Source organism: Capra hircus, chromosome 1 (assembly GCF_001704415.2).
Source record: "Capra hircus breed San Clemente chromosome 1, ASM170441v1, whole genome shotgun sequence".
Classification (NCBI taxonomy): Eukaryota; Metazoa; Chordata; class Mammalia; order Artiodactyla; family Bovidae; genus Capra; species Capra hircus.
This window is the reverse complement of record NC_030808.1, coordinates 72,015,661-72,028,441: the sequence shown is the minus strand read 5'-3', so window position 1 is coordinate 72,028,441 and position 12,781 is coordinate 72,015,661. Positions and strand designations below refer to the sequence as shown.

At 33.7% G+C, this 12,781-nt stretch overlaps 1 protein-coding gene across 6 annotated transcripts in view; it reads right to left on the bottom strand.

Annotated features, from left to right (window-relative positions):
* ACAP2 (ArfGAP with coiled-coil, ankyrin repeat and PH domains 2) overlaps window positions 1-12,781 on the bottom strand; it is a 161,870-nt gene that overhangs the window by 23,082 nt on the left and 126,007 nt on the right. For 3 of the 6 annotated variants that reach the window (XR_001917891.1, XM_018046482.1, XM_018046486.1), the window contains 4 exons: window positions 10,554-10,574; window positions 7,205-7,256; window positions 5,831-5,931; window positions 5,131-5,236 (listed from right to left, as the gene is read on the bottom strand). Coding sequence is in view for 4 of the 6 variants with exons in the window: in XM_018046482.1 (XP_017901971.1) it covers window positions 5,131-5,236; window positions 5,831-5,931; window positions 7,205-7,256; window positions 10,554-10,574 (280 nt within the window). In the remaining 2 variants the exon portion in view is untranslated. The remainder of the gene's footprint in view (window positions 1-5,130; window positions 5,237-5,830; window positions 5,932-7,204; window positions 7,257-10,553; window positions 10,575-12,781) is intronic. The other 3 variants (XR_001917892.1, XM_018046492.1, XM_018046496.1) reach the window with 1 other exon arrangement.

Here is a 12,781-nt window from a genome sequence, read left to right as displayed (position 1 = left end):
GATTCAATGCCCAGTCACAAAAAAGATCCTACTTTGTAAAACAGGTTGTAAAAGACATTTTTAGGATAACTGGAGACATCTGAATAGACTGAGTTACAGACGATATTAAGAAATTACTATTTAGTGTGGAATGACAATGATATCTATAATCTACTTTAGAAACTCTCCCATTCTATTGATTTCCTCTATTTCTTTGCATTGATTGCTCAGGAAGGCTTTCTTATCTCTCCCTGCTATTCTTTGGAACTCTGCATTCAAATGGGTATATCTTTCCTTTTCTCCTCTGCTTTTCACTTCTCTTCTTTTCACAGCTATTTGTAAGGCCTCCTCAGACAGCCATTTCACTTGTTTTAATTTCTTTTCCTTGGGGTCGATCTTGATTCCTATCTCCTGTACAATGTCACAAACCTCCGTCCATAGTTCATCAGGCACTCTGTCTATCAGATCTGTATACTCATAAGGGATTTGATGTAGGTCATACCTGAATGGTCTAGTGGTTTCCCCCACTTTCTTCAATTTCAGTCTGAATTTGGCATTAAGAGGTTCATGATCTGAGCCACACAGTCAGCTCCCGGTCTTGTTTTTGCTAACTCTATAGAGCTTCTCCATCTCTGGCTGCAAAGAATATAATCAATCTGATGTCGGTGTTGACCATCTGGTGATGTCCATGTGTAGCGTCTTGTCTCGTGTTGTTGGAAGAGGGTGTTTGCTATGACCAGTGTATTCTCTTGACAAAACACTATTAGCCTTTGTCCTGATTCATTCTGTACTCCAAGGCCAAATTGGCCTGTTACTCCAGGTGTTTCTTGACTTCCTGCTTTTGCATTCCAGTCCCCTATAATGAAAAGGACATCTTTTGGGGGTATTAGTTCTAGAAGGTCTTGTAGGCCTTCACAGAACCGTTCAACTTCAGCTTCTTCAGCGTTACTGGTTGGGGCACAGACTTGGATTACTGTGATACTGAATGCTTTGCCTTGGAAATGAACAGAGATATTCTGTCAATTTTGAGACTGCATCCAAGTACTGCATTTCAGACTCTCTTGTTGACTATCATGGCTACTCCATTTCTTCTAAGAGATTCCTGCCCACAATAGTAGATATAATGGTCATCTGAGTTAAATTCACCCATTCCAGTCCATTTTAGTCTGCTGATTCCTAGAATGCCGATGTTCACTCTTGCCATCTCCTATCTGACCACTTCCAATTTGCCTTGATTCATGGACCTAACATTCCAGGTTCCTACGCAATATTGCTCTTTACCACATCGAACCTTGCTTCTATCACCAGTACTATCCACAACTGGGTGTTGTTTTAGCTTTGGCTCCATCCCTTTATTCTTTCTGGAATTATTTTTCCATGGATCTCCATAGCATATTGGAGTGGCACCAGTGGCACCTACTGACCTGGGGAGTTCATCTATCAGTGTCCTATCTTTTTGCCTTTTCATACTGTTCATGGGGTTCTCAAGGCAAGAATACTGAAGTGGTTTTCCTTTCCCTTCTCCAGTGGACCACATTCTGTCAGCCTTCCTCAGCGGTCAATGCAAAGACATAGAGGAAAACAATAGAATGGGAAAGACTAGAAATCTCTTCAAGGAAATTAAAGATACCAAGGGAACATTTCATGGAAAGATGGGCTCAATAAAGTAAGAAATGGCATGGACCTAACAGAAGCAGAAGATATTAAGAAGAGGTGGCAAGAATACACAGAAGAACTGTACAAAAAAGAGCTTCACGACCCAGATAACTACGATGGTGTGATCATTCACCTAGAGGTAGACATCCTGGAATGTGAAGTCAAGTGGGCCTTAGGAAATATCACTACGAACAAAGCTAGCAGAGGTGATGGAATTCCAGTTGAGCTGTTTCAAATCCTGAAAGATGATGCTGGGAAAGTTTTGTACTCTATATGCCAGAAAATTTGGAAAACTCAGCAGTGGCCACAGGACTGGAAAAGGTCAGTTTTCATTCCAATCCCAAAGAAAGGCAATGCCAAAGAAAGCTCAAACTACTGCACAATTGCAGTCATCTCACACGCTAGTAAAGTAATGCTCAAAATTCTCCAAGTCAGGCTTCAGCAATACATGAACCGTGAACTTCCAGATGTTCAAGCTGGTTTTAAAAAAGGCAGAGGAACCAACAGAGATCAAATCGCCAACATCTGCTGAATCATCAAAAAAGCAAGAGAGTTCCAGAAAAACATCTATTTCTGCTTTATTGACTATGCCAAAGCCTTTGACTCTGTGGATCACCATAAACTGGAAAATTCTGAAAGAGATGGGAATACCAGACCACCTGACCTGCCTCTTGAGAAATTTATACGCGGGTCAGGAAGCAACAGTTAGAACTGGACATGGAACAACAGACAGGTTCCAAATAGGAAAAGGAGTACGTCAAGGCTGTATATTGTCACCCTGCTTATTTAACTTGTATGCAGAGTACATCATGAGAAATGCTGAGCTGGAGGAAGCACATGCTAGAATCAAGATTGCTGGGAAAAATATCAATAACCTCAGATATGCAGATGACACCACCCTTATGGCAGAAAGTGAAGAACTAAAGGGCCTCTTGATGAAAGTGAAAGAGGAGAGTGAAAAAGTTGGTTTAAAGCTCAACATTCAGAAAATTAAGATCATGGCATCTGGTCCCATCACTTCATGGCAAATAGATGGGGAAACAGGGGAAACAGTGGCAGACCTTATTTTGGGGGGCTCCAAAATCACTGCAGATGGTGATTGCAGCCATGAAATTAAAAGACACTTACTCCTTGGAAGGAAAGTTAAGACCAACCTACAAAGCACATTAAAAAGCTACTATGGCAACACAGATCTGTCTAGTCAAGGCTATGGTTTTTCCAGTGGTCATGTATGGATGTTTGAGTTGGACTATAAAGAAAGCTGAGCACCAAAGAATTGATGCTTTTGAACCGTGGTGTTGGAGAAGAGTCCTGAGTGTCCCTTGGACTGCAAGGTGATCCAACCAGTCCATCCTAAAGGAGATCAGTCCTGGGTGTTCGCTGAAAGAACTGATGTTGAAGTTGAAACTCCAATACTTTGACGACCTGATGCAAAGAGCTGACTCTTTTGAAAAGACCCCGTTGCTGGGAAAGATTGAGGGCAGGTTGAGAAGGGGACGACAGAGGATGAGATGGTTGGATGGCATCACCGACTCAATGGACTTGGTTTTAGGTGAACTCCGGGAGTTGGTGATGGATAGGGAGGCCTGGAGTGCTACAGTTTATGGGGTCGCAAAGAGCTGGATATGACTAAGTGACTGAACTGAATTCAACTTTAGAAACTTAAGGTTTTCTAAATAAAAAAAGAAAAAAGAACATTTATCCACAAGAATATGGCTAACAGAAAAGAAAATAAGAGCAACAAAATTCAGAGAGTTGCAAAGTGGCTGGATCAATGGTAACAAGAATAGACCAAGGCAAAATCTAAAGAAATAGTAAGAAAAATCTAAGAGTTCATCAATTTACCTCATATAATAGACAAAAGGCTCAAGGATTTGTACCAGTTAATCTTGGAAGTGGGGAGAAAGTAGGAGAAATCATTAAGAAGAAGTTAGATCAAAGGTACCCTTCCCAATGCTGCCATTAGTGAACTGTCCTCTACAAAGCCATACAAACGACAAGAGGTTCATTCACTGAAAGAAAACAGAAAGTGACTAGATGGCATTTACCTAAAAAGAGGCAAGCACAGGATTAAATGAACGTCTACATAACTGAATGCTGGTTCTCCAGCAATTAACTCCCAGCCAGTCCTTTACCTCTACACAGGAGAACAGTGAGTCTTCTCTGGGGAATCGTAGCTGAAAAGACTCCAAAGATCCTAATTCAAATTGTTTCTCAACAAATGGTCCACACTTTGGTGAAGATCACCATCAACGAAGTCCTATGTTCTTACAGCACTTGCAACCATGAGCAGATAACAAGATAGCCAAGGAAAGCCCTTAATAAAATGGTTCTCAACACTGCTTGAACAGAGAAATCACTTATTAGTAGAAAGCTTTTAAAAATATTGATGCCTGGGCCCCAACTCCATTCAACTATTCTAGGGTGGTACCTAAGCACTGGGATTTTTTAAAACTTCCTGTATTATCATACTGTGCTGTCAAGATTAAGAAACACAAATCTAATACCGCATACATGAAAAAAGAACAGGTTTATGTATGTAAACATTCAGTAAACAAAAAGAAACTCTTTGAAATTAAATATGTGCTAGCACAAATGGAATATTCAATAGGTTTGGAAGACTAACTGGTAAAATCTCCCAGATTGCAGAGCAAAACATACACACACACACACACACACACACGAGAATCATAAGACCAGTCCAAAAATTTCAGAAAAAGAAAACAAAGAAATTGGAGAGGAGGAATATTAAAGACTGGTAATAAGAAAGACTCCAACAGCAACTCTGGAAAGCAGAAAACACTGCCATTAAAAGTCTTAAGAACAATCACTACCAACCTAAAAATTTCACACTTAACCAAACTAACAAACGTGAGGATAGAATAAAGACATTTTTCATTTCTTAAGACTCATTCATGGCCTTGCTCAAAGTGAAGTCTCTCAGTTGCGTCTGACTCTTAGCAACTCCATGGACTGCAGCCTACCAGGCTCCTCTGTCCATGGGATTCTCCAGGCAAGAGTACTGGAGTGGGGTGCCATTGCCCTCTCCAGGCCTTGCTCAAAAGAGTCTGTAAACTTACTGGGTAGCTAACACCAGACTACAATCCCAGACTCTACACTCAGCTTATCTTCTCCAGGGAGATTTCAATTTAAAAATATGAGCTTTCCTGTTCTTTGCTCTTCACCTAGTTTTAGTGTTTACCTTTCACACTCACTGTTTTATTATATTAATAAAATATTTGAGGAAAAATACTTGCATCAGAATACTTGAGACACATATTCAAATACTGGATTAAACATACACTGAAATATTGGAATTAAAAGAAAAGTCAAGAGAAATAAACAAGAAACTAAATGTACAATTTAAAAATAAAACCCATTTCAATACAAAAAAGTCATCCTCCATAAAAAAAGAATGTTATAATCATGCAATGTTGCAATTAAAATTAAAAACTTTGGCAAAATATCACTTTGCATGCAGTGCTATTTACTAACCTCTGATTCATCACCCTTCTCTCTGTAAGCAGTAGCAATACTGGTCTGAACAGCCTTAATCCATGCCTGGCGCAGCTTTTCAGAATCTGCCTGAAGCATACAACTTCTAAAGGGAAATAACATTGTTTTCTCAGACACTAAATTAACCCAAAAAATAAGGTTTATTTTTTATCAATTTTGCTATATAATCATTTTCTAACGAAAAATACTGTGTTGAAAGGTTTTATTTCACTATCTTTAGGTAGTATGTTCGTAAAGAAATCAAGACGTCAATGAAATAAATTACCTACTGAAAACAAGTCACTTATTCTGTGTATTAAAAAAATAAAACTTTAAATTTGCCACATAAAATAACATTAATATTTTTCATTGGGTAGACATATGAAATAATAAGTTATCAAAGAATTTATCTGATATATGACTTCAGCTCATTATCTTGACAGTTAAAATGTTTCCATATAGCCATAGTAATCATCAGAATTTAAGGACTATGATACTGCGTAAAAGTTACATAAATATCTGACTTGTAATCATTAATATGTGTCTAATTATTCATAATTCAAATTTAATTTGAGAACACTTTTTTCCTTTTTAGCTCTTATAGTCACAACTGTAACAAATCTTTCTGTATTCTGGAAAGTCCTTTAAGACAAGCTATAGAAACACAAAAACAACTCTCAAATTCTTTAGAACCACTCACTTTGTTGGAGAGACCACCTCAAAGCAGAATCGTCGTTCTATGTCCTCACAGTGTTTCACTGTGCAGAGCCTGAGATCCTCCACCACCACAGTGGGATTATCCTACAACAAGGAAACAAAACTCCTGTATTTATCAACCTAGGCTTTAAATATCACTACCTATAAAAACATACTTAAAAACAGTACTTGGAATAAATGGTCTAATTTTAAAGGTTTATACTGATCTTATATTTATCTTATTTTAGATCAGAAATAGGAGTTATCAATATAAATATAACTAATTCCATATAAAGGTAATTATGCCCTGTTAATTTTATCTGCCTTATAAAATTGATGAGAATTCAGTGAAATAGTTCATATAAACGTAGTCCAATCCTTCACAGTTAATTAGCAGGTGCTCAATAAATGTTAGCTTCCTGTTAATTTTCTTCCATTTTCTTTCAAATCAATTTTTCTCCTGATCCTCTCACATATAATAAAAGCCACTCTCCTCCAAAAAAGAAGCCTTTCATGAGTCTAGTTTTAATAACTGAAAGAAAAAGCTTATACATGCTTCTTAAAATATCTAAGAAAATGAGAATTTTTAAAATCATTTTTTAGTACTTAATAAAAATAGAAACTCAAAACCAAGCTTATCAGGGTAGAAAAAAACATGAACTGAATAGTTAAAGAATTTGTATGGAATAAACCTGCTACTATAGAATCTAGCAAGTAAAACTTCACATTGTGTTATCTCAGGATGAAAGTAGGTGGGTATTTGAAATTTACAGTTGAACGTATTATTCATAAAGGTTAATTAGGTAAAAATCAAATCATCAATTAACTAATAGTTCTTTTCTCTAATTATCTTTAACATTATCTAGTCACATATAATCTCATTATACCTTTCCATTAAATGAAAATACCTCACTCTTAAAATCAGGCTCAAGAAAACAAACACATAAAAACAATATTAACAAATTTAGAAGTTTCTATTTAAAGTAATTCAAGCTTATATTTTAATTAATTGCTAACCCTTCTCTATTACCACTTTTGGCCCTAAGGTGGTATTTCTTAAACACAACCTTTCCTTTAGCACCAAAACAGTATTAGGGATTTCCTGTCTCACAAATGGACAAAGAAACATGTGAAGAAATAAAAGTAACTCTGAAACACAGAACAATCCATCTCAAAGACAGGAATTAAGAATTCAGGAAACAATGCTGATACTTTCCACTCCTGAGTCCTTTTATACATATCCAAACATAAAACTAACAAATGATAATTTTGCACACATACATATGTATGAACTTCAATGCTATACCAAGAGGAACAAATAAAAACTGAAGTGGCGGATTCAATGGGTTTTCACTTAATTACTTAACAAAACACCTACCTTAAACTTTTTCTGGTAAACCAACTGATTATTCTGTATTGAAAACCAGCGTCTAAATAAATATAAAATAGATTACATTTTCACAAACATAATTTATTTCAGTTGTTGTTAGAAACAAAATATTTGAGAAACTACTAGAAAATCAATTTATAGTAATTAAGTTTTTAGAAAAGCATTGTTTTGTTTTGCTTTATATAAACTGACGTCAATGAGATAATTACTGAAATTAAAAATTTCAGGCAATTTTAAAACCACAGAAAAAGAAAATAAAACTACCATATTTTTTAATCATTTTTATGTCAGAAATTTACACCCTAACAAAAGCTGTTATACTTTGTGCCACTACCAATAATAATTTTTTAAAAAATAAAATTTTAACTTTTTGAGCTTCCCCAAAATTAACTATAGCTGTCCCCAAAAATAATTTGCTTGTGTTATAAAGTAGAAATAAATTTATATTATAAATAAGACTATTCCTTTGTATACAAAAGACTGAAACAAATGGTGCTTTGTTTTCAACCTTTCTGCACCCCATTCAACAAGCATTTGATCTGTAAAGCAAAACAGAAAAATATATCATCCTTTTAGAAATGATATTAAATAGGAGACTGTCGCCAATTCACTTGGCCTTACTTTCATATAAAATACTTCTCAGCAGAAAAATCAAAGTTATTACTAAAAATAAGTCACCCAATTATTTATATTGTTCTGCTCATTACTGTAAATTAATTGGCATTTTACTTGCAATCTTCTTTAGAAGAAAAAACTAACGTATGTATGGCATATTTACTAATTCTAATTTGTTAAAACAATAAAAGACCTGAAGACTTAAAAAAAAACACAGCCAAAAGCCATTCATAAAAGAAAGCAAAAATTCTCATCAAGCATGAAAGGTAAAACAATATTTGAGTTATTATTTTTAAATTAGTTACATGTGAGATGATTTCTAGTGTAAACATTAGTTATTAATCTATTAGCAGATAGAGATTCTACCTTTTCATTGATACTAATACAAAGCACTAAAAATTGTATTTAGACATGTTTAGAACTTCTATTTCAAAAAATTTAAGTTAATTCTCCAAGGCTGAGAAAATGATTAGATGCTTTGCTATTTTTAAGCGAGACAGATTGTTAGGTTTTCTTGCTATTTAAAAAGGCATTCACCTTTACCATTAAAATACAGATCTGTTAAACAAGCATCTAGATAAAAACCAAGTAGGTTGCCTCTAAATGCAAATCATCAAGAGATGGGCTAGAAAAGGAAGAACTTCTGGGTCTCTTTGTTCTGGGACACATGGTTGGTTAGAAATGTTAAAGGAAATACCTCCAAACAAACAAAATGGTGCAGCCCTGCCACATGGGATGACATGCAATGGAAATAATCTCTGATATTGATTAAAGTATTAATTTAAAAATCATTTGAAGTAAACTATATTAATAAAAATTCTTAAGTTTTATATATAGTAATATTATGTAATTTGATGAAAAACTATAAAGAATTTCATTGAACAATGGAAAAGCATCCAGGTAAACTTTTCATGCTTCTGAGGTCATCAGAAAGTAAATTTCTTTTGACCTGCTGAATCTTAAGAATAATAGCCTCTAAACATAAAAACAAAATACTAGATAAAAATGTATGGTTTTTTTGTTAGATTCTGTTTGATTATTAACTTTCTGAAACTTAGTTCCCCTGCCATTTATCTGCTTATGAGAAACTTTTTCACATCATCAATTTTTGTTTATATTATAAATTCAAGACACTATGAATTCATCTTAATTTGACATTTCCTAAGTGAAAAAAATCACAACTATCCTGGGTAGAGAAAAATTTTAATTGCCATACTCAGTATGTCTATGGTACTATCTTCCCTCCTCTATCATTAAAAAAAAAAAAAAAAAGAGCTAACTATACTCATTTATATTGATCAAGACTTTAATCAGGTAAGCAAAAAAATATAATCTTTTCTCCTATAGAATAACTCTAGTTATTATTAAGACCTCCAATAAAAGGAAAATTATTCACAATCTACAAGATATGGAAAATATTTAATATTTTAAGCTCATGCCACCCGCAATTTGAAGATACTTTAAAAGGGGCTTCCCTGGTGGCTCAGAGGGTAAAGCATCTGCTTACAATGCGGGAGACCTGGGTTCAATCCCTGGGTCGGGAAGATCCCCTGGAGAAGGAAATGGCAACCTACTCCAGTACTCCTGCCTGGAAAATCCCATGGACGGAGAAGCCTGATATGCTACAATCCATGGGCTCGCAAAGAGTCGGACACGACTGAGTGACTTCACTTAAAAGGTAATTACATAATAAAAAAGACAAATGTTGGAAAGCATTATGCTGACAACTATACTATATTTACAAGATTCATAATCTGATCAAAAAGCCAAAATATAAGTATTCAAAAGTGAAATTTTTTTGGTTTTAAGAAAACTAAGACATCAATTTATATCTATCTCAAATTGAGACAACTTAATATAATAAAAATTTTAGACCAAAATTTTACATTCATAAACAAATATTAGTTTTTAAATATCAACAAGAGCTTCTATATGACAAAATTAGGGGGGAATACATTAAAAAATAAATCAAGTATCTTTTACAATTTTTGAACACTAGTCCTGGGACTTACTTAAAATCAAGAACATGGGTAAAAGCAAAATTTTTAAATCTTTATCACTATTTATCTTTAAAAGTAGATGCTTTATCACTAAAATTATACAAACGATGGGTTCATGTACAGATTCATATAGGTGCCAAATAGTGAACATTTAATAAAATTAAAAGCTCGAACATATATATGTTCCTTTATTTAAAATTCAATTTAGTTTTCACAAGGAAAAAGACCAAAGTGGTAAAACAAACAAAAAAGCTAGGAATTGGCAATGTTTCCTTTAAACATAATTAACAAGATGATTACCAAAGATACAAATACCTAATTACTATTTCAAAAATTTAAAAACCATTTACCAACTTATTTCCCCTAAAACATACATACCTACATATATACATGCATATATATATATGTGAATGTGTGTACACATACACACATATATACATACTTGTAGTACTTGTATTACTGAAGCTATGTCTTCTTTGGACAACTATTTACACATCAAACGTTCCTTTCCAGATTAAAACAAACTGAGGATATAAGCAATGAAAAGGTATAATTCTGTTCCTCAAATAAGATGTTTACATTTTCTTCTCAGTTTAAAACCTAAAGAGACTTTATATCCATTGCAAGTAATCCAACTGAAATGCAGGTTAATTACGAGCTTTCTCGTGCCAAAGAGGAAGTTGGAGTAAGGCAGGGGTGAGGGGAAGGAAGCCATTTGGTACCTGATATGATCGGGCTTTTTCCTGTCATGTGAAAAAATGGGGCAGGATTAAAACATAAGGGAAAGGTGGTAAAAGAATGAAAACGCAAATGTGCAAAATAAGCAAAGGACTAGCATGATATGAAAATAAAGCAAGAATTAAAGGAACCAGCTTAAGCTCATAACCTAACAAAAGAATCAAAAATATCTGTTGCATTTTGCTGATATTATATATATACGCATTTATACAACTAACTCCAACTCTTAGGAATCTGAAAGGCTAATATTTTATAAATGTTCAAAATATTCTTCAAAGCATTATGGCAGAGAAAATTCTGTACAGTCTACTATTGAGAATATTCGCACACTCTACTATCATTGGGAGTTATCTACCTCTATGGTTAGCTCTAAAATACAAATAGTAGCTTTCCTCATCTTAACAAATTAAAGGAAACAATCACTACAGCTATGTCTACCTAAACCTGAAACAAATGAGAACATTTCAACATGAAAAGCTCCTCCCTCCAGCTCACCCTCTTCTCATCAAATGATAGCAGACACTCTAAGGCCACACATAAGTAGAGTTTATCTTTAATCTATGTACACACTTCTTATTTGTATCTGTACTAGAAACAGAACACTTTGCTTTAAGATACTGTATAATGCATTTTATGCTTTTAGCTACATTTTCCAGTTTAACAAAGACTGAGCATAGTATTAAAATCCATCTAGCTCTGACTTGAGCTTGAAATGAAGCTGCCACACTGAGAAGATGGCCTGGAAAGACTATTTTGTAGATATCACATCTTCAAAAAATATATATTACAGACATTAAAAAAATCTTAAGAGACACTACAAATTAGAAATCTGAAACCAAACAGAAACAAGCTCAACAATTCACATTAAGACATAAAACGTTTCACTTCTTACACCATTTCAATCACACCACATAAAAATACCATCTCTTTGGTTAAATTTCAGATTATGGAATGATGCTTTCAAAATATACTTAGATTTTGTGAAATACAGCATCAGGTGTTAAAACTAACTGGAAATTCCTAGTCAAATTCACATTTCTCTCAGGAAGATCTTTTTTTAAAGCTGACTCTGAAATATGTGTGCTTCTATTCCATAAAGCTATAGACAATAGCAAATTTGTCATCATATGACTGAAACCTCTCAGAGTGACTACAAGAAAGTATGTTTCCTGAAACTAAACCACAAACAATCTTTTTCTTAAAAAAAAAAAAAAGTGGGCAGAAAAAAAATCTATATGCTTGAACAGTTGAATTCCTAGATTTTTGTAGTTAAGGCACAAATATCACAAATACGTCTTTTATTCAGATGCTAATAAAATATATTAAATTAAGCTGGATAGAGAACTAACTAGACAAGTAGGAAAGAGTCTGAGATCATATATAGGTAAAAGGAAAATATCTGCAAATATTTCCTGAGAGTAGATTTTTGCTAACCTTATATAAAAAAAAATTTTAGATACATTCCAAATTTTTAAAATTGAAAAGCAGAAGAGAATTCTAACTAACATATAAGAGACTTCTTTCTCCTCCCTTTTATAGTTATTGACCTATAACCTATAAAATACGTAAGACTTTTGTTAAAAAGTTTTTGACTTCTGTCTTTGAAGAATTTTATATGTTTATACGCTGTATTATTTACAAGTCTGCTTTTAATTAGTGTTTTCATCAAAATATTCTTTAAAGGTATATGAAAATGAATAATTTGCTACCCATAATTTATTCCTAATAATGCAAATGCATTAGGAAAGTTTTTTAAAATAGTTTTTAAACTATTTTTGTTGTTGTTTTTACCAAAGCTGTATCTTATCTTATCAAAATGCAGATTGTTTGGAATTTTCATAGCAAGTTTCCTAAAACACCAGGTTTTCAGCGTCAGTTTTGTCACAAACCAAGTATGTGACCTTGAATGAGCAAACATGTCCCTGCGCTTCCATTTTCTTTACTAAATATCAGGGTGTTAACTATAATCTATGATTTTAATCAATAACTGTTATCCTACCATATAGAAATGGCATCTCCTTTAAAAGGTGGCCTCATTTTCAAAGTTACTATCATTCTTACTTGGCAAATGGTAGGTAACATATCTGCAATTGAGAATTTAATAGCTATTCACTACTTGATTTTAGTTATGGTTTAATGTCTATGCCAATTAATAAAATTCATGAAACATATAAAAACAAAAAGATCCATGCTTGAATCAATTAATTTTCTT